A 27202-nucleotide genomic window follows, 5' to 3' on the forward strand; every position below is an offset into this window, starting at 1 on the left:
ATCCTGAGCGCATGAGTCCAGGTCACACCTCGCCAATTTTTTCGCATATGTCAACATCTTGCTGTTTGAAGCGTCGCGAAGCCAAAAGATGATGTTGAAAGACGGCACGCTTTTTGTGCATTACACAGAGAGGTTGTATGCATCTTTGAGTCAAATTTCAACCTTACACGTCACAGTGGGAGAGTTACAAGGTTTCGAGAAAGTGATACTTTTTTTTTGCGCAGTGTGTATACCATGTTATAATTTCAGCATTCCTCAGAGTTCGATGTCTTGTGCACGCCCCGACATGTCGCGCTGTGACCTGCGGAGTGACGGGCGCAGGACGCCTTTCCTTGGCCGCAGGGGCAGCCGGGCCTCCATGCTGGAGCACGACCGTGAGAGGGAGCGCGACCGCGACCGAGAGCGGGAGAGGGGGAAGGCGGGGCCCGCGGGGGGCGGCGGCCGCTTCCCCGCGCTCGACACCGCCGAGATGTACTACACGCTCGACTTCAGCGACAGCCAGAGCTCGCCGCTCATCCAGTAGAGTATTGGGCCAAAGGCGTTCTGGCTCAGCTGGGCCCCACGCGCGCTCGCACACAGGATGCCAGCCTCAGCAGCAGCCGTATGTTTACGTTTGCATAGTGCTACTCGCAGCAGCGCATGTGTTCCTGAGGAATCGACATACACACACACACAGGACGGAGAACAAAATACTAACATTCTGTTGCTTTTACTGGTAATCTCAAACTGCCTCCTGTAACGTCAACACGCTCTCAGATTTCACAGTACCGAAACAATAGTTTCTATTTTTTTCAGATGCCAATCAGCACTTGCTACACTTTGTCATGAATATTGAGTAGCATTAACCCACTTGGACTATGCGTTGCACAGTCAACAGTACTCTTTGTGAGACAATACTCTCGCTATTGGTTTGTCACCAATCAGCTTATCTCTCTAGAATATTAAAAACTGTAACAGAGTATCTGCAGCAGTTATAAAATAAAACATAACACAAGGACTAAGGTTTCTCGTCCATCATTAAAATAGTCCACTTATGCCCCTGTCAGTCCCATTTCACACGTCAATATACTAAGAAAGTAAGGTCAGAAGGAACGAAAAACAAACTGAATTTGTCCTTTACCAATATTACAGGAGACTCTCATAACAGATAACAAAAATTTTTAAATCTCACAGAATTAGAGTAGTGTGGCCAGCTAATAATTTTGTGAGCTCTAATATGACTTTGATGTCAATATAAAAATGAGCTAATTTTGGAAGTTAGGACTGTGTACAAGGGTAGCTCAGTAGATAATGCTCTCTTTTTTTAATTTTTTTGCATGAAAGGAGATGCTATTACATGCAATAAGACATACAAAAATTTAGATTAATTTGCCACATTTTAGTGTAATCATGTTTGTCAACCATTTCTTTCTACCTTGTAAGAAGTGCATGTATATCACTGCAGTTAAAATCATGGTCTTCCATCAAAAACTTGAACTTAAAGCTTGCTTGTATTTATAATTTTCGACAGGAACTCTTTCCCCTCCACATTGAAGCAATATAAAAGATTGGATGGAGATGTTTTCTTTGCTTCTTCATTCTGGTTTGTCAACATTTTCAGTACCCAGCTTGCACAAATCTTTCAGGAGCTCAGTTTTTTTCATAATGGCAATCACACTCCCTTTATCAATGGATATCTGGTGATAAGATTCATCTGTTATGATCCAGCAGCCACACAGACACATTTGATGTAGTTGATGCACTTGGTGTTGTGTGACATCATTCCAGTCACTGACAAGCCACTAAGCATCAGACAACTGTGTTTGAGCTTCAGGTTCTCTACAGCAGTGAACCGACCATCTAAGAGTGCAAACACCCACCACATCATCTCTGTACATCTTCTTCAGTGTTTCAGGAATGTGAGTGGACATCTCAGTTCCTGCAGTAAGGAATTTAGTCGCAGACTGCAGTCTTACACATACCTTAGCATCTGGTCCTTTCTAAACTTATGTATTGATGCCACCTTTTGTTGTAGGAGTGTGTTACTGGAGTGGGCTGTAGAAGGTGATTTTGGAAAGTGAACTAAATTCACGATTACTATATTGTCTACTTCGTGAAGAAGGGAAAAAAGGCGTCATTGCTACGTGACTGGCACTCATAAAATAAAGTGCTGATCCTCTCATGTGACATATGGTGAATAAATGTGGAGAACAGATCAGATACTAGGAACACAAAGATGCTTTTAGGCTAAGGAATTCTGACAAGTCATAGGTAGTTCACCATGTAAAACAAATAAAGTCAACCCTTAAAGGAGAACATGATTTAGAATTATTACACTTGGAAAAGAATATAAGACTCTCTGGAAGAGTTAGAAATAGATATTCAAGAAAACAGTTTCGACAATCAAATTCACATGAAGCACATAATGATAGTTTTAAAAGTTTCTGGATGTATTTCAATGCAAATGCATAGTAAACTATTGAGTACTTACTTGATGCAACAGGGAGAATTTGTGTGAACCTGGACATCAGTATACAATCAGTATCTTTGAAAATAGCGAAGAAAATGTACCAAGGGAATGATGTCACGGTTCAGAAAGCAATTGCACATGCATGGTAGTACCTTCAGCAAGCAACAGGTAATGACTATATTAGGAGAAGCATCAAGAGGATACCCTTGGTGCTCACTACTAATAAAGATGGCCAGGTGCACAGATAATGTGTGTTACAAGGACAGAAGTGGACAATTTTAATTATGACGAGCACCTATGCCTTATGGTCATTTCATTTCATAGTCAAAGTATTAAATTTTATTTTATGGATGCAAGAAATGTGTCGTATGAGTTTCTAGCGTTTCTAGTATTGTAGAACTAAGAATTATCAACCTGACGATATATTTATTGTCTCTCACAACATGTTGCTCCTTGTGTAAGACACAATTAAGGTATCTCAATGCTACTCATCATCCCTGGAACTGAAACAACTTTAGAAAAATGATGTTATGTATTGTGCCAAACTTTTTACTGTACGTTTACTGTGAGAAATATATTAGTAACTGAGATATTCAAGCAGCAAAATGCTTTACAAGAAACATCAGCGATTAAAAAGTCACAAGATATAGTATTCACACAAAAGTCTGAACCTCAATGTCACGTAAATGTTTTCGTATTCAACTACACTCTGTAATTTATCTTGTGAATCCTTTTGTGGAAAATTATATTCTGCCATAAAGAGAAAAGTACAAGAGATGTAAAACGTGAAGAACCAAATACATTTGTGTAGTTTTGTCAACCCATTACAAAAAGTGTCTACTGTCCATTTCAATGAAATTCTTCTGACAATGCGATCCCTTCATGATATAACAAAAACTGTAGGAGTTTCTGCTACATGACACTCATCCTGATGATTGGTGCCTGTAATTGTAGACGAAACGTTGGCAGTTTCGTTTTTGTATCATGACACCAAGTAACATGCAGGAAAATTTTATTGAAATAGACACCACAGTCGAAGCCTACACTCATACAACTATTATTAAAATTGTTTCCATTTAATTGAGCGCTTGAAACTGTAATGTTAATGAATGAAATCAACACTGTCTGATGTATAATTTGCTCACTAGATAGCACCAATCACATCTACACAAGTTCCATTTTTTTCATAATATATAGATAATGAATGCCAAATAAAAGGTTCATTCTTTGCCACAAATTGGGAAAAATTGGGAATTGACTTCAAAAAATCGAATGGAAACCAGTAATGTCATCTGGAAAATGGCAGTTTAGAAAATATGAAATATATTTGGAGCTAAGACCTGTAAGTTCTGCTAAAGCTGAGATCAAGAGAGCATTGTGATCTTCATTTCAATGTAGATGTCCGATATTCACACTGTGTCATTGCACTTGCCCTTCATATATAAAGTATTTGTGGAACTTTTTTCCGAACTGCTTCAATGCGATTATTTCAGAGCGTTGTATTAATATTGCATCTTTTTGCACTGGTTGTGAATACTGTCTAAAAGAATTTATCATAGCATACAAAAGAGTTAGATTCATGTTAATATCTCGACGTAGGACATAGATACAGATGAAGAAGATTAAGAAGAAATGTTGGATGGAAATGCGATTTTGATTCTGTAGCAACTATGAAAACTTGAGACTGTTAACGTTACACGAGGCACAATTTCTATGCCTTGACAAATATCAAATTATGTAAAAACGAATACAAGACAAACATTCATACCTTGGTGAATTTTTCTAAAAAGTCCCTAGCAAAAAGCAGTTGCTTGTAGAGACTGCACTGTGGCAACATCATTTGCCTTTTCCACAGTCATGTTTCTGTAAAGTGCAGCAGGGAGAGGTATCCTTGAGAATAAAACTTTATTTCGTAGCACCCGGTACAACTTCACAGCAAGAAAAGTTTTTGGTAGCTGTATAGAAGAGTAATGAATGCAATGCAATTACTGCTCCAATTAGAACACTATTTCCTGTCGGATATTAACATCTAGAATACAGTCTGTTAATGCGATACCTCTCGGATGGAAACTGAATCAGTGTTTTGAGACATGAAAGTAGAAATTAATGGGCTTCTTGCAGGCAGGGAATTATCAGAAAGAAAAATACGAAACATGTTAGTGTCAATTTAATGTGACGGGTTTCTCACTATTCAGTTATAATGTTGGCAATCACGATAGATTTTTAGTGTGAGTAAATATTTGCTATGTGTTTATTCTGATTAACTAAATTCATTAGATAACATCAATATTCTTCGTTATCTACAAACAGATATCCGACACACAGACATTACTGCGATATAGTAGTCTTTATGAATTGTAAATAAATTTTACATGCTTCCTTAATGTGCCACATCAGAGACTCATAAATATAGGAGCATCATAGCAACAGTTCACCTTACTTACTTATTTTGCTGTCACAACATTAGAAGGTGGTACATACAGTTCAAATCAAACAAAATTCTTAAGACATATAATTCTGCAAGGATATTTTGCAAGGCTAATTAGAGTAAATGAGAACTGGCACTTTGTATTTGCACGTAGCTCAGAAACTAAATTGTTTACTTCAGTATTTGCTTTATAACAAATATTCGTGAATTTTTAATGTACACCATCAAAATATGCTCACATTGAGCTCCAATACAATTAATTGATTTCTTGCTTGGATAAAAAAAAATGTTTGCAGTTTTCGTGGCCACTTGTCGACGTATTGCCTGTTAGCTTCTGTCTTGGGTTCTTTGGCCAGTGTTTCGTTCAAATGGCTCTAAGCACTATGGGACTTAACATCTGAGGTCGTCAGTCCCCATTAGTGTTTGTTTGACGATTTTTCTGACGTTTCACTAGTGGGAGCGTCTGGGGTGGTCAAGCTTCACCCCTCCCCCTCTCACTGTTGATGTCGAACTGGATTCTAGCCCATGACCGGCAGTTATTATGTACCTATGGTGCCAACGTGTGAGGGTTTTTCCCTGATCATTACATTTGCTCATCTACTTTGTATGCGGTACATTCCTGACATTGAAAATGGGACACTTTTGCCCTCAACCGATCTGAGACACTCTTTGGTTGTTAACTGGTAAGTGGAAACCTCTGGAGAACAGTAGAGCACTTAAAAAGAAGCAACAAATTTCAGATATACACAAGATCAATTTTTTTAATTTTCTTAGTTACATTTTTCGCTGTTACGTGTTTGTGTGCTTTCTGTCTTTTTTCAAATTTCCAGCCCAATTATAATGATATTTTTCTCTTTTCTAGTGTTGTCTTCTGATTGCTAAATGAAATGCTTAAAATGTCTACCCTTAACTTTGACACAAGTTCTAAACTCCGCATCATGGATTGTCTTAATCGCTCCTATATTCCAGGTGTCTGCTGTATCTCCTGAAATACAGAGAATAACACTAAGGCGAAGGATATCATCATTTGCAATAGAACTTGAATACAACATTTTCTTTAACTGCTTCAAAAAACAAAAAGTCTGTGGATTGAGGTCAAGAGATCCAGGAGGCCTAGACGCTGCTCTACAATCTAACTATTAACTTGAGAAACTCTGATTTAAAAATTCTTCTTGCCTGCAATACACACTAAATGCTAGGACAATAACTAGTATGGAACAAGTTCCCACTACTGATTGTTATCTTGATACTAAAGGGATTTGTTTGTTTACTGGTACCATGGGAACAAGTAAGAAGGATTAGATGTAACACATCCCAGAACAAACAACATACGAAACAAAAAAATATTTGTAGAATCGAGGTGAAAATGTGATGAAGAAAAGACAGAAACATAGCAAACATGTAACAACAGAATGTATCTGTGATTGAGAAACTAAACAAAATTTACAGTTGAACTTTTTTATTTCTTTTTAAGTCCTCTATCAATTCATTTGACGTTTTCCAATTAATAGTTAATATTCTGTATGTAATCTCTGACTGATAGCACTAGCAAAGAAGGCTGTAAGTTTGACATGCCAGCCACTTGCGTTGGTGAAACGTCAGAAAAATGGTCAACGAACGTCGTCCAAAAAGCTTGAGACAGAGGCGAACAGGGAATACATCATTTAAAAAATTATCAGGGATAAAAATGATGTGTTGCTTATTCGACACACCACAGCTACAGTTTGTCAAAAATTATCGTTCTCAGAAGTTACTAGCTTGAGTAATGGATTTGGTGTATTATCGTAACGAATTTTAGTTTCTTCTATTTATATTCCACTACTGATGTTTTTATTAATACAGAAGTATATTATTTCCATTTTTTTTCACTATAATTCGTGAAAGTTCCATTTAAATAATTCTTCCGTCCGAGGTAGTGAACACATGTGATTTGACTATGTGCTCTCAGATGCAGTTGCTTTCTTATACGTGCCAGAAGTAAGAGGTAAATTGCATAGAGCATAGATGCGAATATTCGCCCAGTTCAGGAAAGCATGAGATTCACACAAACGGCGCCTTCTATTAGTCTCGATTGTAGTCCATGTTTCTTAAGGGTTAGTTTTATTTGGCATTTGGCAGTAATTAATGTAACTTTGTAGTTGTTAGATTTGTAGCTTCAACCACTTAGAGAGAATTGTTGCTGAAAACCTAGTTCTAGAAACAAATCGTTTTTGAAGTGTTTTTGGAAGAAGTTCAAATGTTAAATTATTTATAGTGGAATTGATTCAGGAGACTTTATCAACACAAATTTAGTGCCAAAGAAGTTTTAATGTTAATGTAGTTGTGCCAAAAAGAAAACATAATCAGTGATCAGCACCAAAAAAGGTGCATTAACTTCAAACAAGGGTTATGGCTGGGGGCAAAGAATCATTTCAGCATGGAGCACGAATTAATCACAGTTTTTTAAGGATAACTGGGAACCTGTTGTAATTTTTTAATAATCTGAAAATTTATCATGATATCCTAATAAATTCATGAAAACCATTTTGTCTTTCTCAGTATATGTAATGTGTAATTTATTACCTGTCTTACTTGTTACCATATACCATATATTCTTTGAAATGTCAGTTAATAAATACCAATATATTTTGCTGTGTCTTATGATAAAACAATTTAGGCTACTTTGTCTGACACATATTCATGTACATTTTTATACCTCAGACTGGAATTTGAATGAGATGCTTGTAATTAACCCTGGTTTAACTTTCTCACCAACTACAAAGGTATGTTCACCGCTTAAAATTAAGCATATGTCTGCAGTCCATCCATTACACTTGCAATTATTTATGTAAAGATGATTTCTCTTAATGTGATGGCAATTAATGTAAGATATAAACTAATAATAATAAATTGGTATAAATTAAGGCATTTGATTTATTTCAGGAATTTAATAACCACAATTAGAAGTGAATACAGCTCCCATTTACCAAAATCCTGCAGCCTTTCATAGTTGCTATTTACGAGGCTTATGATTCTGTATCTAATTAATCAAAAAGAGTTATGAATTATTTTCTGAATTCATTTAGCTTCCCTGTTTATTTCTTTCCAGTTAGAACCTAAGACTGTAACAAGTCACTTAATTAAATACAGCATGAGAATGTACATGACTTGTGTAAATTATAACAGCTATTATCTTTGAAATATCCTGCTACTACTAATACTAATTGCATTTGCAATGTGTCATTTTGAGTACATCACTGTATACATGTTAGTACCTTACGTACTTTTGGGTAATGGCTACATTATTATTATGACTATCAAGTTTTTCATTAACCAGCTTTTATAAACAGTGCTACAGAAACACTGGAGACCACACATTCTATATTTGATTCACTAGACACATGGTAGAAAATCATTATTACTACAATTGGTACTACTATAATCCTAACCATTACTGAGACAAATGTTCAGTGAGTATAATTCAAACTGTATGAAGACTCTTGTAATATATTTTACTGAAAGTTTAAGTGAACCCAGCACATAAGAGCTTATCAAGATTTCACATATAAATTTTACTATAGATACAACAATTTAAAGAGACGATAGAATACAATACTTAAGAGTTTAAAAATAAGAGTTTAATCTCTTACTTAGTAATAGAGTACTTAAACTGTGGGTTGTTAACACTTCTTAAGATTCGTAAGATTCAAAAACATGCAGCGACTGAAGGATTTTAGAAAACTACATGGGGTTAATAATGGGCCACTTCTGATAATTATTGAAAATCCATCTAACAGAAGTTCCACTAAGCTCACCGCCATCATACTGGATATTTTTTACAGTAATTGTACATATTTCCCAACAAGTTTTGCATATCAATCGGTAGCAGTTCATGCTGGTAAATGTGTAGATTCACAACAGTTTCCTAATGAGCGCTGGACACAAGCGGAACTTTAGATGCGAAGAAACACAAAGTAGTTCATTTTGGGTTCTGCTCTCTCAGTTGAACAACCTAAGCATGTTCCATGGAGCTACTCAAAGTTTCTACCTGTCACCATGTCTTGCTACACCTTATAGACTATTCTAAAGAGTGGGTAGAGACCACAGCCAAGATGTAAACTTGAATGGACCTGTGAAGTATGCCAACATTAATTAACTGTTGATTAGTGCCTGAAAATAAGAGTTGTACATGTATGGGTTCCAGTATTTACTGCTAAGTTATCATGCAATATTTTACTTAATCACTTATGTATTTTGGTTTATGTAATCAACAGGATCACCATATTACATAAGTGCTAATGTACATCTGATGGTTATAAAAGTTCGCAGGACATAAGGGTAAAAGTTATTTAAACTGACATAGTCTAGGAGGTTGCACAGGACACCAAAGCAAACTTTTTTCTTTAATGTCAGATTTCCCTGTCAGGAGTTTTCAAATGGGAAGATGAAGTTTTGTGTGGATGAAAGTTAATTAAACCAACAAGCTGTGGGAGAAAAAAATGGTTCAAATGGCTCTGAGCACTATGGGACTTAACAGCTATGGTCATCAGTCCCCTAGAACTTAGAACTACTTAAACCTAACTAACCTAAGGACAGCACACAACACCCAGTCATCACGAGGGTGAGAACCCGGGACCCCGCACGTAGGAAGCGAGAACACTACCGCACGACCACGAGCTGCGGACAAGCTGTGGGACCCGGCGTGGGACAGTGAAAACACTTTTTTAATATGTTTTCCAGTAAGGACAAAAAGTATCACAAATAATTTTTAATTCCTTATTACTAGAGGGCAACAACACTAACGCAGTGCAACTACACCAGTTACAGCACAGATTCAAAAATGCCTCCGTTGACTTGTAAAAGGAGATTAGACAGTTAAATTTTAATTATTTATTGGCAATTGACAACAACATTAACACAACACAGTTACTACAATTACGCTACAGATTCAAAAATGCTTCCATTGACTTTTAAGCAAAGGTTCCAATGGAGGGTCATGTTCTTTCTAACACGGTAAAAGACTGCAGGACTGTCCTTGATTCCTGCTGCTGCTGCTGCTACTATCCAGGCTACAAGATCCTCTTCTGATTCAGCAGGGGTTTTGTCAATAAGGCTGCACATCTTTCCTCTTCTATATGGAATCAACAAGGAAACTTGAACAACCAAAAGCTCATTCATTGACAGGAAGCAAGACATCTTTCCGTTATAAGAAGAATAACTGTCACTCACTGAACACAGTTCTATGGAGGTACGAGCTGAAGCACACGATCTGTCACCACGGGTTATTCTGCCAGGTTGGAGTCAGTTGCCTTCACAATTGGTGCTGTTGCGGCGTTGTCCTGGTCTGGCAGCATTGCGTCGTAGCCTCGACGTTTACTCGGAATCAGACTTGGTATCTGGCTTGGCGTTTGCTGGAGAACTGCAGGCGGCGGTCGTGTAAAGGCCACCCGGAGTATGGATATCAGGAAGTTGTCGACCTCAGATACCTTCGCTGATGCGAAATACTGCTGGCTGTATACAATGATCGCGGCGCTCTCCTTACTACACCGGATGGCGCTGTGCAGAGTTCGCTGCTGGCGTCTGCAAGGACGGCAACCCGCAGGACACTCCTGTGTGGCGGGTGTGCCGGATCGTCAGGCACCAGACGTACACGGCTTTCCTTTTCTCTTCGGAGAGAGGTGTCGAAGCCATCTCCATGCGCAGACGGTGGCCGTAGCGGAGGCGACAGCCAAAGAGATGGCAGGTGGGGGCAAAATTATGCTATGGGACATTCATCTGGGCTTCCATGGGTAATGAAAGAGGACACTACGACAGCTGCGAATCACATGAAATCCTTTCGTACTTACTGTCGTAATCGATGGCGATAGAATTTCCTAACAGGACAAATGTCCATGGCATAAGGGTGGAATCTTGCTACAGTGATTTGAGAAACATGATAATGAGCTCACGTTAACGTCTTGGACACTGAATTCGCCAGATCTGAACTCGTGGGACTCATCTGACTTGCTATTTGGCGCCAGATCCGCGCCAACAAACCACTAGCCAGTAACATACGGGAATTAATTGATCCATATGTAGACACACGGTGATACGTACTTCTGGAAACTGATCAAGAATTTTTTGTATCCATGCCATGCAGAATTGCTGCTGAAATTAATTCCAAAGACGGTTCAGCAATGTCAGGAGGAATATGTTATGAAATTAGTAGATACATGTAAGACATAAACAATCATGACGGTATAACAAAGTTCCTTTTATAACACTAGTAACAAAATAGGCCGTTTGCATTTCCCAGATGGTAACACTGTCCTGTTGTGTTATTGCAGTGTTAATGCTTTGTCCAGCATCTGCTCTTGGTAGTTACCTCAGAAACATTCTTCGAAATTGAGTTCTTTAGGGTTTGTAGTTATTGCAGTGTCATTCCTCTTATGAGATGATTCCGTCCTTGAAAGGTTTGCAAAATATTCAGCTGTTAGTACATCAAATTCTTCATTGGTCTCGAAGCGTTTTCCGGCCTCGAACTGATTTAGGTGGAGCTGAGAGAGTTCCAAATATAGAGGTGAGAATCGATCTTCCAACTACTCGTCTATCAAATGCTTTAGTTTTCCCTTTTCCTAGGAACTTTTCTGGGAAACTAACTGCACCTGATGTAAAATGGTACTTTCAATCTGATAACGAGAAATTTAACCACATACGATAGACTCATGTGCCCCATTTGTATAGTGTTCACTATTTATTGTTTTAATTTTCACAATAAAAAATTATTTGGGATTTATGTAGGCTTGCGGTCCTCATCCATAGTTTGAAATCTGTGACGAAATTAAGATTAAGAAATTTCATTTTATGCCTAAAGTACTAGGCTGCGAAGTTAGATATTTCGCAGTCGTTTGTCACTGAAACTTAAATATCAGCTGCGACTTTTTGTGAATTCTTAAACGTAAATGATTAGAATTGGAATTGTCTGTGTCAACGGCCACCAGAGTGCACCAGTGATCTGGCAGGGTATACAAGGGACGCGATGATAATGATGATGTTTGGTTAGTGGGGCGCTCAACTACGCGGTCATCAGCGCCTGTACAAAGTTCCAATTTTTCTCACATTCCAATTTTTTTACACAGTCCAATCTAGCCACTGTCATAAATGATGATGATGATAATGATGAAATGATGTGAACAACACAAACACATAGTCCACGGGCAGAGAAAATACAAGGGACTTGAACAGCGTCATATAGCCACTGTCATAAATGACGATGATGATAATGATGAAATGATGAGAACAACACTAACACACAATCCCCGGGCAGAGAAAATACAAGGGACTTGAACAGCGTCACATGTTGAATGATGACTACAGCAGGTCACAGAGATGCCAAGTACTCGTGTAAGACAGCGATATCAGTACTTCATAGAATTTCAAAGGGGCTTCATATGGGTTTCCATTTCGCTGGCTGGTCGAATCGTGGCGTATTCTGATTACTGAGGCATCTGGATGTCATATCCGAATGTCCCGAGGTTGGACTGCATGGAAACCTCAGGGAAGGCGTACTCATTAAGATGAAGCCGACCATGTCTGATCGTCGCAGGGGATAATCGCTGTATTTTGCAACAGACACATCATCACCCCATCAAATTTGCATCTGCCATCCTGAAAGAAGTAATGGAAAATTCTACGTCATCCCGCACCATTGTTTGGAGACCAGCAGCACCCGAAGTAAGGAATTACAGTCCCACGTTTAGTTTGGAGTTAATACCGCAACACAAACGGCTGCGTTTGGAGTCGTGCTGTGTGCAGGTGGTATTGACTGCTGATACGTTGCTCCCATTATGTTTAGGACTGAATCGCGATTTTTCACGGCGACCCTGCAACACTGTGTATCATCCCACAACACTGGTCAGAGACTAACAGCAACCAGAATAAGAAATTATCGAATGGAATAGAATGCCAAATCAAACACCTGTCATCCATGTATATTCCCAAATTGTTATTTTATTGGGCTGCGAGTTTCGGCGATATATCACGCCATCTTTTGCGGCGTGCACTGCAGCTGTAGCGGTTATAAGCTAAGTACTGACAAACTTATTTGTGCTCTGTAATACAGTTATTAAATTTAACAGATTTCAGCGGTGTTGCGTGCCGTTTGTGGCGAAATAACGACTTAATGAACTTTTGTAATCGTTCGCTCGCTGTGTTTTATAGAGTTTTCAGTGTGTTGAAGTCGTTTAATAAATTTCGTGCTTTAGTTTTCAACTGACGTTTATTATTCTTTCTAGTGAAATATTTCAGTAAAATTTTCATTTAGTGTTTTAACTTCGCTTAGAGTTACAGTGGTCGTTTTTTGGTTTTAGCTAATAAATTTGTGAAGTTTTGCTGGTATTGGTATCGGCTGTGTTGTAGTATTGATACAAGTAGCTACTTTCTTAGTAGGCAGAGAATTTCGAGACTATTATTGTTAGTTCTTAAATAGTTCTACTGGTGTAACTGAACTTTGGTAACGTAGACGTATAGTTTTCTTCAGTAACTGTAAAATTTTACCATGAGTGAAAAGTGTGGGTTTGTGAGTAGTGGATTACGGTGTGGGATTTGTTCAAAGTATTTTCATTGGGGGGAATGCAGTGGGGAAGCCAGTGGTCATTTTAGGGAGATCCTCTCCTGGGAATGTAGAATCTGCAGTAGAAACAAGTTAATAGAGGAGCAGGAGCGTACGATCTGTGCCCTTCAGGTGCAGTTACAATGCGCAAAGGAGGAACTAGGTAGGTTGAGGAGGGTGAAGGGTGGTGGGGAATGGGAACTGGCAGTTGGCGAGAGGGTAGCTAGGAAGAGGAGGTATTCAGAGAGTTTTACTTTGCATACATGCAATAGATACGACCAACTGTCAGAGTTGAGTGGAGAGGAGCTTCGTGTAGCCGTAGATGTAGGTAACTTGCAGCAGTCCTCAGCAATTAGGAGGCCTGGGTTAGTTGCAAAGTCTAGCAGAAAGAAGGTTCTGCTGCTAGGTAGTTTCCACGTTAGAGGTATGGGCCAACAGTTGCAGGAAGTGCTTAGGAGTGAGTACCAGGTAACCAGCATTGTGAAGACTAGTGCAGAGTTGGCTCAGGTGACTGAAAGCATAGGGGAGTTATGTAAGAATTTTGCGAAAGAGGATAAGGTAGTGATAGTGGGTGGAGCAGGGAACAGTCTCGATAGGGACGGGCAATATGATATCAGTGGTGACTTGGTTAAGATAGCTACTCAAACTGGTGGCACTAATGTGCATTTCGTGCAACTGTTTCAGCGTCATGATCGGCCTCACCTTAATGCTGCTGTTAGGCGCGTTAATTTGGGGCTGGGGAGGGCACTGATGGCGGAGGGCATGGATCACATCTCAGTGGCGCCAGTTGGGTCTGTCAGTAGATGGGGTTTCACTAGGCATGGCCTGCACCTCAATAGGTAAGGGAAGGGGAGGCTGGCTAAGCTTATAGGTGACAGTGTAGTGGGTGGTGGTGGTGGTAGTGGTATCACTCATGGAAAAATTCGTGTAGTAGTTGGTGTTAGAGCTGCACCTTTTTTAGATTGAAGTCAGCTGATAGGTATACCTGCTTAAAGGAAGTTCCTCTGACTAAGCACTCACCTCCAGAGGATGTAATGCTTCCAAGTAGAGAAGGATTTAGCATATTTCATCAAAATATAAGAGGTATTAGAGATAAAGTTAGTGAACTGCTAATAGATGTTAACTGTGAAATTATTGGTTTACCAGAGCACCACTTAAATAATTTGATAATTCAGAGGCTTCCTTTACCAGGCTACAGATTAGCTGGCTGTTTTTCAAGGAGTTCCTTGTGGGGTGGGGGAGTGGCTCTGTACGTAAAGAATAGTATTTCATTTGAGTCCATAGACGTATCACGACACTGCACTGAACATATATTTGAAAGTTGTGCAGCATTAGTTGAATTTAGTGAAACTAAACTTCTAATTGCTGTTGTTTATAGGTCCCCTAACTCCGACTTCAGAGCATTTTTGCTTAAGCTAAAGAGGGTTCTTGATTCACTTTGTAGGAAGTACCAGAAAGTAATTATATGTGGTGACTTCAATATTAATTTTGTACATGATTGTGTAAGAAAAAGGATGTTGGTAGATCTCCTAAATTCATATGATATGATGCAAACCGTGTTTTTCCAACTAGGGTGCAGGGGAACAGTAGCACAGTCATAGACAATATTTTTATTCATTCCTCATTACTAGATGGGCATTCTGTTAGTAAAAGGGTCAATGGCCTTTCAGACCATGATGCACAAATTTTAACACTAAAAGGTTTTTGTACTCAAACCAATGTCGTATTTAATTACAAACTACGTAGGAAAGTTAATCCAACAACAATAGAAAGTTTTTCAAAACTTGTCAAGGAACAAGAGTGGCAAGATGTTTATAGTGCCGATAATATAGATGATAAATACAATGCTTTCCATAACACATTTCTCATGCTCTTTGAGAGTTGCTTTCATTAGAACATTCTAAACAGGGTACTAGCAGTAATGGACAGCCCGGTTGGCTGACTAGTGGGATAAGGATGTCATGTAGAACAAAGCGGGAATTATATCAAAATGTTAGAAGTAGTCAATCAAGCTACAGTAGCCCATTACAAACAGTATTGTAAGGTGCTTAAAATGTTATTAGCAGGGCAAAAAGTATGGGGTATGCAAATAGAATAGCTAATTCACAGGACAAAATTAAAGCCATATGGTCAGTTGTGAAGGAAGTGTCTGGTCAGCAGCACAAGGTTGATGATATAAAGTCAGTTCGCAGTAATAATATTTCTGTTACTGATAAATCAGATATATGTACAGTATTTAACAACCATTTTCTGAGCATTTCTGGTGAAATAAATAAAAATTTAGTTTCTACAGGAAATCATATAAATTTCTTAGCAAATGCCTTTCTGAGATTGACGTCTGAAATACTCCTCTGTGATACAGACAAGAGGGAGATTGAGTCAATAATTAAATCACTGAAGACTAAGGACTCTCATGGTTATGATGGAGTGTCTTGTAGAATATTAAAGTACTGTGCTGCACATGTTAGCCCTGTATTTAGAAATATTTGTAATTTTTCCTTTAGGAATGGTCAGTTTCCTGAGCGATTAAAGTTGTTGTTGTTGTCTTCAGTCCTGAGACTGGTTTGATGCAGCTCTCCATGTTACTCTATCCTGTGCAAGCTTCTTCATCTCCCAGTATTTTTTGCAACCTACATCCTTCTGAATATGCTTAGTCTAATCATCTCTTGGTCTCCCTCTACGATTTTTACCCTCCACGCTGCCCTGCAATGCTACATTTGTAATCCCTTGATGCCTCAGAACATGTCCTACCAACCGATCCCTTTTTCTTGTCAAGTTGTGCCACAAACTCCTCTTCTCCCCAATTCTATTCAGTATTATTATTATTATTATTAACTATTAAAGTACTCAGTAGTAAAGCTGCTTTATAAAAAGGGAGAAAGGGATAATGTAGATAATTTTAGATCTGTTTCTATGCCATCAGTGTTTGCAAAAGTTATCGAAAAGGCCGTGTATGTAAGGTTAATTGATCAGTTTATATTACACGATTTGCTATCAAATGTACAGTTCGGATTTAGAAGTCGTTTGACAACTGAAAATGCTATATTCTCTTTTCTTTGTGAGGTACTGGATGGGCTAAACAAAACGTATCGAACGCTTGGCGTATTTTTTGATTTAACAAAGGTATTTGACTCTGTTGATCTCACAATGCGGCTCCCGAAGTTGGACCATTACGGAAAAAGGGGAGTAGCTCACAATTGGTTCACCTCTTACTTTAGCAACAGGCAGCTAAAGGTCATTGTTCATAATGTTGATAACGGCTGTGATGTGGGATCTGAGTGGGGTGCTGTCAAGTGGGGGGTGCCCCAGGGATTAGTGTTGGGGCCGCTCCTGTTCCTTATTTATATAAATGATATGCCCTCTAGTATTAAGGGTAACTCTAAAATATTTCTGTTTGCTTATGACACTAGCTTGGTAGTAAAGGATGTTGTGTGCAGCATTGACTCGGTTTCAAGTAGTGCAGTACATGACCTCAGTTCAAGGGTTGTAGAAAATAAACTAACGTTAAATCACAGTAAGACTCAGTTTTTACAGTTTCTAACAAACAATTCAACAAAACCTGACGTTTTAATCACACAGAACGGGCATATGATTAGTGAAACTGAATAGTTCAAATTCCTAGGTGTTTAGATAGATAGTAAGCTGTCGTGGAAAGCCCACATTCAGGATCTTGTTCAAAGACTTAATACTGCCATTTTCACTATTCGGACGATATCGAAAGTGAGTGATCTTTTGACACATAAATTAGTCTACTTTGCTTATTTTCATTCACTTATGTCATATGGTATTATGTTTTGGGGTAACTCTTCCCATTCTAGAAGGATATTTTTGGCTCAGAAAAGGGCGGTTTGGGCAATAAGTGGTGTGAGTTCACGAACCTCTTGTCGACCTCTGTTCACGAGTCTGGGTATTTTGACATTGGCCTCTCAATATATATTGCTTATTGTCGTTTCTTGTTACCAATATTAGTTTATTTCCAACAATAAGCAGCTTTCACTCGGTTAATACTCGGCAGAAATCAAACCTCCATTTGGATCGGACTTCCTTAACTCTTGAGCAAAAAGGTGTGCAGTATACTGCTGCATCCATTTTCAATAAGCTGCCACACGAATTCAAAAATCTAAGCAGTAATCCACGCGCTTTCAAATCGAAACTGAAGAGTTTGCTCATGGGTCACTCCCTCTATTCTGTCGAGGAGTTCCTTGAAAAATTAAGCTCATTGTCATTGTATAGCAGATAGCGTTTGCTTAAACTTATGGACAGATTTTCTTGCAGGTTTATGAACATTTATTTTTATCTGTTATTACTTTTATGTTGTAAGTACATGTACTGACAAGTTCCATGATCTTGGAGATTTGCTCCTCAATTTGGTCCTATGGAACTTGACGTATAAATAAATAAATAAGTAAATAAATAATCTTCAGGACGATTTTCCGACGTGTAGGAAGGTTGCCACCTTTGGTCCAGTCGAAATAGGGGGCAGCATTCAGTGCCTGGTATCCATAGATTTCTAGACAGTGATCACTTCAAAAAATCACCAGAAGGCAGGTGGTGTCTGAAGCGGTCACTGTCTCAAGTAGAAACCTGCGGGTACCAGTCACTGAATGCTAGCCTCTATTCTGATTGGACCAAAGGTGGGAAATTTCCTACACGTCGGACGGGGGGCCTGAAGAGGGCGTAACATACTGCCGAAACGTAACACTTTGAAAATTTTGGTGCCTGAAAGGTGTTTGATTTAACATTCTGTACTGAACAGCCGCAACCATCTTTGGAAAGATGGACATACAAAGAAATTACCGTCCCATGCTTGGTTCGCCGTTAATACCACAACACAAACGACTGCGTTTGGAGCGATGTCATGTCTGCTGATTCATTGATCCCATTGTTCTTAGGAATTAATCGCAGTTTCACAGTAACCTGGAATACACCTGGGAGTACGGCGGCTATCTGGGGAAACTCACATTCCTCCAATGTTCTGAAGAGGCACAGAGGTATTGCTCCTGGTGTTCTGGTGTGGAGAGTGACTGAATATGACTTCAGGTGACAGCTGGTTGTGAATGAGGAATTCTGATCGCAGAACCGTATACCACGGATATCCTGCACCCCCATGTGTTACTAATGCGCATCAGTGTCATGATGTCATTTTCCAAAGGACCGTGCTCTTTCGCACACGGACTCGTCTCTGTGATCTGCCTGTCTGCTGCTGAGGTGGTCCTGATGCCAGCAAGATCCCAAGATTTGTCTCCTACCGAGCATGTACGGGATCAGCTCTGGTATCAATTCTGTCCCTGTGCCAGCATTCAGGATATCAAGGACCAATTGTCACAGTTGTGGACCAGCTTTTCTGGGGAGAGTACATGGCGGCTTTTTGACGCTGCCCAACCGACTTAGTCGATGTATCCTGGTCAGACAGGGTGCAAGTCATATTGATAATCGGCTTCACACAGACAAGTTCTTTGTAAATGTGATTTCATTTTGCAACCACTCAAACAAGATCAACCATACGAAACTGAATTGGGGAGAAAAGACATTTGTCACAAAATTAGATTAAAAGTCTCATTTCGTTTCCTCCTCTCTTTCTAGATGTTCCACTTTTTGCGTCAGCATGTGTATTTATTTGTATTTACTTCACTTTTACTATATAGGTAAGTATTAGAAGGAAGTGAAACATGGTCAATAAACAATTCTGGCAGCAAATTGAAAGTGTTACAGAAAAATGCTGAAGATCGGAAGGGCAGATCGAATAACTAATGAAGAAGTACGAAACTGAATTGGGGAGAAAAGACATTTGTGACAAAATTAGATTAAAAGGCCGGATCGGTTAACAGGACACATCTTAATGCGTCAAGGAAGAACAGTAGCAACGAAAGCAACCGCAGGTATTAGATGCTATTAGCTTCTTCTAATTTCACACATAATGTGGTACAGCCATCTTAAGGTAAACAACATCCTACAGTAGGAAATGTCAGAATGTCTTTCCCGCTGCAGTTTAAGGGGCTCCAGAAAGGCTCAAAATCATGAAAAGTTCAATTTTTACTTGTTTGCGTTTTCTGAATCTGCAGACTATTACCTTTTAATAGATATATAATTTATTCAATTCCGAAGACTACAACTATTTTAAATTTTTTTTTGAAATGTGTTCTACATGGGCGTGACCCACTGTGGCGCTGTTAAACTGCTGTGAAATGGTGTTATTATTTACGTCCATGTTCATCAGGTACATTTTAGTGATGTGAGATAAATTATGTATTGTGGCTAACCTGTGATGGTTCAATATATATCGCTGGTGTGATTGTTGATTGTTTCATGTTTATTTACTCTGTCGTTATCTCGAAAATATTCGTAATTAATTCTGTTTCTTGAGTCTCTGTTTTGTTGAAGTATAATAATGAGTAAAAGTAAAGTTATTAGAAATCCTCTGAAGGCTTTTAAGAAAAGGAGAAATGTTGGAAAGCCAAAGGTATGTGTTATTACTGTAAATAATAACATTCTAACATGGTACGAGCGATGCTTGCTTTAGACAAGGAACGCCTTCGGGCTGCAGACAGGGCTGTAAAGAGTCTAGAAATACAAGCAAGAGTAAACAGGAGGAGGAACAAGAGGAAGCTGGAGGATAAGTTTGCAGAGGATGAAGATAATCCATCCTATGGACCTGGAATGCACTAAAAAGTTAATCCAATCTTTGTCGCTCGATTCCCAAAACTTTTATTTTCTCATACTAATTACATGTTTTCTAAGGATCTTCCAAACATATTTGTTTCAAACTTTCAGTAAATGTTACACAGTACCTTCTGCATAATTTAACACAGCCTTTTTCCAAAAAACTGTATATTTTTGAATATATAAATAAAAAATTGCAAAAAAATGTTGTGAATTTTCATTACAATTGAAAAAAAAAATCATCTTTAATAACTGAACTAAAACTTTGTAAAATCCCTGTGTTAAGTTGTAGCTCATATTCCAATAAATAATCTGTAAAAAGTTCTACTTTCTACCTCAAATACTTTGTGAGGAAAGATGTAATTTATAAGCGTTATTTTAACATTGCAAGTATAGGGCGTTCCGGAGCCCCTTAAGGTAACTACGATTTTTTGTGAGTCATCAGCCTCCTGACTGGTTTGTTGCGGACCGCCACTAATTCCTCTCCTGCGCTAACCACACCATCTCAAGAGTAGCACTTGCACCCTAAATCCTCTGTCATATGCTGGATACATTTCTATCTCTGTCTTCTGTCTTCCTCTACAGTTTTTACCTTCTTCACGTCACTCTAGTACCTATAAGTTATTCCGTGATGTCTTAACAGATGTCCTACCATTCTCTCCCTTCATCTTGTCTTTCCATGTATTTCTTTCCTCATCGGTTCTCCGTCCATCTAATTTTCGACTTTCTCATGTAGGATCACTTCTGAAGTGCTTCAGTTTTCTTCTGTTTCAGCTTTGCCAGAGTCCATGTTTCACTAATACACGAAGCTGTGCTCCAAATGTCGGTTCTCAGAAATTTCTTCCTCAAATTAAGGCTTATATTTGATACTAGAAGACTTCTCTTTACTAGGAATGTCCTTTTGGCCAGTGCTAGTCAGCTTTTTATGTCATCCTTGCTCCGTCCATGTTCGGTTCTTTCGCTATCTAAGTAGCGGAATTCCTTAATTTCACTTACTACGTGATCAAGAATCGTGATGTAAAATTTCTCGCTGTTCTCATTTCTGCTACTTGTCATTGCTTTGATCTTTCTTCGATTTACTATCATTCCATATTCTGTACTCATTAGACTGTTCATTACATTCAGCAGACTCTGTAATTCTTCTTCGCTATCACTGAGAATAGCAATTAATCAGCAGATCTTATCATTGTTATCCTTTCACATTGAATTTTTATTGCGTTCGTGTAGTTTTATTTCCGTTATTATTTCTTTGATTGATAGATTGAAGAGCAGGTGCGAAGAGCTACTTCCCTGTCTTACACCCTTTTTAATCCGAGTACTTCTTTCTTGGTCTTCCATTCTTATTGTTGGCTCTTGGTTCTTGCACGTATTATAGCGTATATCAGCGCCTTTGCCTGTACGTTACGCCTATTTTTCTCAGAATTGAGAACGTCTTGCACCACTTTACGTTATTGAACGCGTTTTTCAGATCGACAAATTCTGTGAAGGTGTCTTGATTTTTCTTTAGTCCGAAACACCAGAATTGTGTCGCTGGTGTCTCAGCCAAACTGATCGTCATCTAACACATCTTTAATTTTCTTTCTCATTCTTTTGTATATTATCCTTGTCAGCAACTTGGATGCATAATCTGTTAAGCTGATTGTTCCATAATTCTCGCACTTGCAGGCTCTAGCAACCTTCAGAATTGTGTGGATGACGTTTTTTCCGAAAGTCAGACGACATATCGGCAGGCTCATACATTATGCACATCAACTTGAATAGTCGTTTTGTTGCCACATCCTCCAATGGTTCTCGAAATTCTGATCAGATGTTACCTATCCCTACTGCCTTATTCGATAGTAACTCTTCGAAATACCTTTTAAATTCTGAATGTAATGTTGTATCTCCTAGCTCTTCTATTGTCATACTTCCTTCTTCATCGATCAACTGAAGTATTTCTTCTGTTACCCATGGTTTCTTCGCAGTTACCTTCATCGTAGTTATGCTTTTAATCTCAACTTCTGTGATTGCCCTTTTTTAGAAATGTCTATTTCTCTTCAAATGAACTTCCTACTGAGGTGTTACTTAACGCATTATCTATATACTTAGCGGACTTCAAGCGTATCTCTTCAGTCCTTCGTATTTCTGTATCCAATTTCTTAGCTCACCGATTCTCCCTCACTGGCCTCGTGTACTTCAGCCCCCTCTTCATAACTACTAAATTGTGATTTGAGCCTATATCTGGTCCAGGGTGCACGTTGCGCTTCAGTATCTGATTTTGAATCTAACCGCGAAATCTTCCCATATCTGCCGTCCTTTTCCTTGTGTACCACCTCCTCTTATGTCTATTCGCTATTACTAGCTGAAATTTATTGCAGAACTCAATTAGTGTATCTCTTCTCTCATTCCTAGTACCAAGCTCATGTTTTCCCATAATATTTCCTTCTACTCCCTTCCTGTTCAATATCCTCATAGAATTCGTTTCTCTCTCATTTTTTGCTTGCGTCGTCGGCAGGTGTACCTGAACTATCGTTGTCGGTGTGGCTTTGGTATCACTTGTGATGAGAATAACACTATCACTGAATTGTTCACAGTAACTCACTTTGCCTTTCTGTGCATTACGAATCCAGTTATACCCTTTTCTGCTGCTGTTCATATTAACCCATCTGACCATACATCCTTGTCTATTTTCCATTCACTTCACCGACCCTGTATAGAGCTCCGCATCTACTGAGCAAACTAGACAAATAACTGAAGTAGCAAAAATGCCCAGAAGATATTTTACACGATTCATAGAAAGGTCCAGCATGCCTCTCCCACCTTTTGATATTGTATCAGAATACATCTAACGACAGAAACATGTACTAGAACCACGATTAGTGGAGGCTAAGCTGTTGTGCAGTCTGTAATGAAAGCAAGGTAAATGCGGAAGGGAAATAAATTAATTATGAGGACTTTATGGTTGTGCCAGGGATCAAACTAAGGATACATGCTGCGGGATGGCGCCTGTCGAACGATGGTGTATAAGGTAAGAAAAGTTTTACATTAGTGTTTGTCACAGTATCATTACACCAAAGATGTAAACGTAGAGCTGACTGTTCCTATAGTATCTGTAACCTGGGCAAGTATCAGACTGCCTATCCATTGTTTTGCGGTTCTATTCTTAACTGATTCAAGAACTTCTTATGATGCTACACTTGATTATGATCTCCGACAACGGTCTGAGCATGTAACCCGCCACTGTTCAGAGTGAACGTTACAAGGTACATTTGGTTGTTTCTGCCAGTACTCTGATTCGCTGGTGATATGGCTATCCTCAGTGAAAGTGAAGAAGAATTACAGGATCTGCTAAATAACAGTCTAATGAGTACAGAATATGGATTGAGAGTAGATTGAAGGAAGACTAAAGTAATGAGAAGTAGCAAAAATGAGGACAGCAAGAAACTTAACATAGCGACTGGTTCTCACGAAGTAGTTGAAGTTAAGAAATTCTGCTACTTAGGCAGCAAAATATCCCATGACGGACGCAGTAAGGAGGACATCAAAATCAGACTATCACTGGCAAAAATGTTTTCTAATGTGAAACATTTCCCTTAATTTGAGGAAGAAATTTCAGAGAATGTAAGTTTAGAGCACAGCATTGTATGGTAGTAGGACATGGACGGTGGGAAAACCAGAACATAAGAGAATCTAGACACTTGGGATGTGGTGCTAGAGAAGAATATTGAAAGTGAGGTCGACTGATGAGGTAAGAAATAAGGAGGCTCTTCGCAGGGTCGGAAAGGAAAGGAATATATGGAAAACACTGACAAGAAGAAGGGAGAAGACGGTATGGCGTCTGTTAGGGCATCACGGAATTACTACCATGGTACTAGAGGGAGCTGCAGAGAGTAGAAACTGTAGAGGAAGACAGAGGTTGGAATACATCCAGCAAATAATTGAGGACTAGCTTGCAAGCTCTGAGATGAAGAGATTGGAACAGGAGAGCAATTCAGTCCATGTCTGATAAAGAACTGATTTGTTGGAGCTAACCTTTTTGTAGATGCCTGCACTACTAATTTATGCCAAAAATGGTTCAAATGGCTCTGAGCACTATGGGACTTAACTTCTGAGGTCATCAGTCCCCTACAACTTAGAACTATTTAAACCTAACTAACCTAAGGACATCACACACATCCATGCCCGAGGCAGGATTCGAACCGTAACGGTCGCGCGGTTCCAGACTGTAGCGCCTAGAACCGCTCGGCCACACTGTTATGCCAAAAGGTAAAGTATTGTTCGCAAAAACGTTGTTCAAACATAACCTGTTAGATATCAAATGACATAAGTTGAGTAGCATTGCAGGCTAATACTTGAAATGAAATCTCAAATATCCATCAAGCTATCAATATTTCAATATTTTGATATGGTGGTAAAACATAATTTGCGAAACATAAACTAGTTTCGTTTCATCTTCCAAGAAAAAAAAAAACTAGTGGCCAATTTTTTGGCGGTGCGTTGAGGAAGAACACTAGAAAATCACTAGACGTACAGAGAAAGAGTTCCCCAGGCACTACGGAATTATTTGTAAACACGGAAGAAAGAATAATAATTTACATGGATTTTGCATGGTAGGAGTACCTATCTCATTATTTCGTTAATGTAGCATGTATTAGGCAAATGAAACAAAATTCTTTTTTAAGGGCTGGAAAAATGGTCAAGTATCTATGTATCATAAGCCGTACCCTGCTCGATTCTTGAATGGTGAGAGGAAGAATGGTTGTCGGTAAGCCTCTGTACTGGCTCTAATTTCTCGAATTTCCTACTCGTGGTCATTGCGCGAGATGAATGTAGGAGGAAGTAATATATTGTCCGACCCTTCCGAAAAGTGCTCTCTCGAAATTTCAGTAGTGAACCTCTCCCTGATGCGCAACTCCTCTCTTGTAACATCTCAGTAACGCTGAGAAGCCCGTTATGTAACGCACCGATGTTTGTTTTGTGGTACAACCTGACTAGAAGAAGGGATCGGTTGATAGGACACATTATGAGGCGTCAAGGGGTCACATATTCAGTATTGGATGGAAGCATGGGGGATAAAAGTCGTAGAGGGAGACCAAGAGATGAATACGTAAGCAGATTCAGAATGACGTAGGTTGCAGTAGTTATTCGGAGATGAAGAGACCCGCGCAGGATAGAGTAGCATGGAGAGCTCTATCAAACCAGTCTTTGGACTGAAAACTACAAAAACTACAACAACAATAACAACATGAGAAATTGTTTCCATATCTAATCGATTTTCTTATTAATCTACGTATCTCTTCCCCCCTCAAAGTATGACGTTAAGATTTCTGTTTCTAACAAGGGAACCTCCCCATCGCACCCCCCTCAGATTTAGTTATAAGTTGGCACAGTGGATAGGCCTTGAAAAACTGAACACAGATCAATCGAGAAAACAGGAAGAAGTTGTGTGGAACTATGAAAAAAATAAGCAAAATATACAAACTGAGTAGTCCGTGCGCAAGATAGGCAACATCAAGGATAATGTGAGGTCAGGAGCGCCGTGGTCCCGTGGTCCCGTGGTAAGGGTGAACAGCTGTGGAACGAGAGGTCCTTGGTTCAAGTCTTCCCTCCACTGGAAAGTTTAATTTTTTATTTTCAGACAATTATTATCTGTCCGTCCTTCCGTCCGATGCGAGGTAACTGCTCTGTAGTATGGGGACGCTACACCTAAACAAACATCGAAACACACGACGTCAGTCGACTACAACGCACGGAAGAGAGAGTATTCCTGTTAACGAGGCTCCATGGCTGGCAATTGACTGTTCGCTACTTTGACGAGAGTGCATTAAATACGTGAGATGTATTCCGTGGGCAATATGAATCCAGCAAATATAGCTCGCGACTTCAATAACAAGGTCAATGAATATTTTCCGAACTGTAAGGAATCGGAAAGTTCCTTAAGGGATCGAACGATTGTCGAACATTTGTATGATTATTTCCTACATTTGTTGATAAACAGTACGTGTAGTGATGATTCTCTGAAAATAAAAAGTTAAACTTTTCACTCGAGGGAAGACTTGAAACAAGGACCTCTCATTCCACAACTGCTCACGCTAACCACGGGACCACGGCGTTCCTGAGCTCACAGTATCCTTGATGTCACCTATCTTGCGCATGGACTACTCAGTTTGTATATTTTGCTTATTTTTTTCATAGTTCCACACAACTTCTTCCTGTTTTCTCGATTGATCTGTGTTCAGTTTTTCAAGTCCTATCCACTGTGCCAACTTATAACTTAATCTGAGGGGGGTGCAATGGGGAGGTTCCCTTGCAAGTGACATCAGTGGCTGTACATTCTCATAATTGTATGTTTATGGTTAATCTTATTACGGGCAAAGAATATTGTCATATATAGAGTACTAATTCCCTCAGCTCGATTCTGGTGTCTATTGGAACCGAAAATAGCTTTGTTTCGTGATGTCTTAAATAAACCATATGTCTTTACTTTGCAAGCCACGTCCCATCTTGATCCTTTCATATGTTGTTAATGTATAAAGTAGCAGGCTAAAAATTTAAATAGAAAATGTTGCGTTCTCGTCGCACAAAGTAAAGCTGAGTTTTGATAAAGCTTGATTTATGGCTAAAGACAGTGAATTTCGTACCCACAGTCACAGGATCGGGTAAAAGAGCTCAGAGTGAAGTTCAGTTACGAGAGAATAAGCGAACGGCATTTTTCACCAAGCCACAGATCTAATGATAAACTGAATTCTGTTACCAATGAGAGACAACTCAACTTTCAAAGTGACCAAGTTAGTTCTCACTATGGAAAATACTTTGTATTCCCTCGTAATAGTTGTGTCATACAATAGTCTCAGTGTTTATAAATATGGGACCGCTTATGAAGATGGTTATTTGTGTTGACAATGTCTGTGGCAACTCGACATTTGTAGAGAAACTTGTCCCACAGGCAGGCACTGGCGGGAAGGCTATACGCCTTGTAGTCGGCTGCATCCGTCGCTATGACTGCAGGAGCCGCTGTTCGGGCTTCGCCGTGGGGGAGAGGGCGCGCAGTCGTATATCAAGCCGGTTGCCTAGCAACGGCCATCAGCCCCGGGAACGCTTTCTCGCGAGCCGGCGC

The 27202-nt window shown here is 39.2% G+C and overlaps 1 protein-coding gene across 1 annotated transcript in view; it reads left to right on the top strand.

Annotated features, from left to right (window-relative positions):
• LOC126136758 (delta and Notch-like epidermal growth factor-related receptor) overlaps nucleotides 1-7780 on the top strand; it is a gene marked incomplete at its 5' end in the record, with an annotated part of 583816 nt that extends 576036 nt beyond the window's left edge. The window contains one exon of the mRNA XM_049915208.1: nucleotides 322-7780. Within this exon, the coding sequence (XP_049771165.1) occupies nucleotides 322-523 (202 nt within the window). The remainder of the gene's footprint in view (nucleotides 1-321) is intronic.
• Between the last annotated feature and the right edge of the window lie 19422 nt (nucleotides 7781-27202).

Source organism: Schistocerca cancellata, chromosome 1, assembly GCF_023864275.1.
Source record: "Schistocerca cancellata isolate TAMUIC-IGC-003103 chromosome 1, iqSchCanc2.1, whole genome shotgun sequence".
Classification (NCBI taxonomy): domain Eukaryota; kingdom Metazoa; phylum Arthropoda; class Insecta; order Orthoptera; family Acrididae; genus Schistocerca; species Schistocerca cancellata.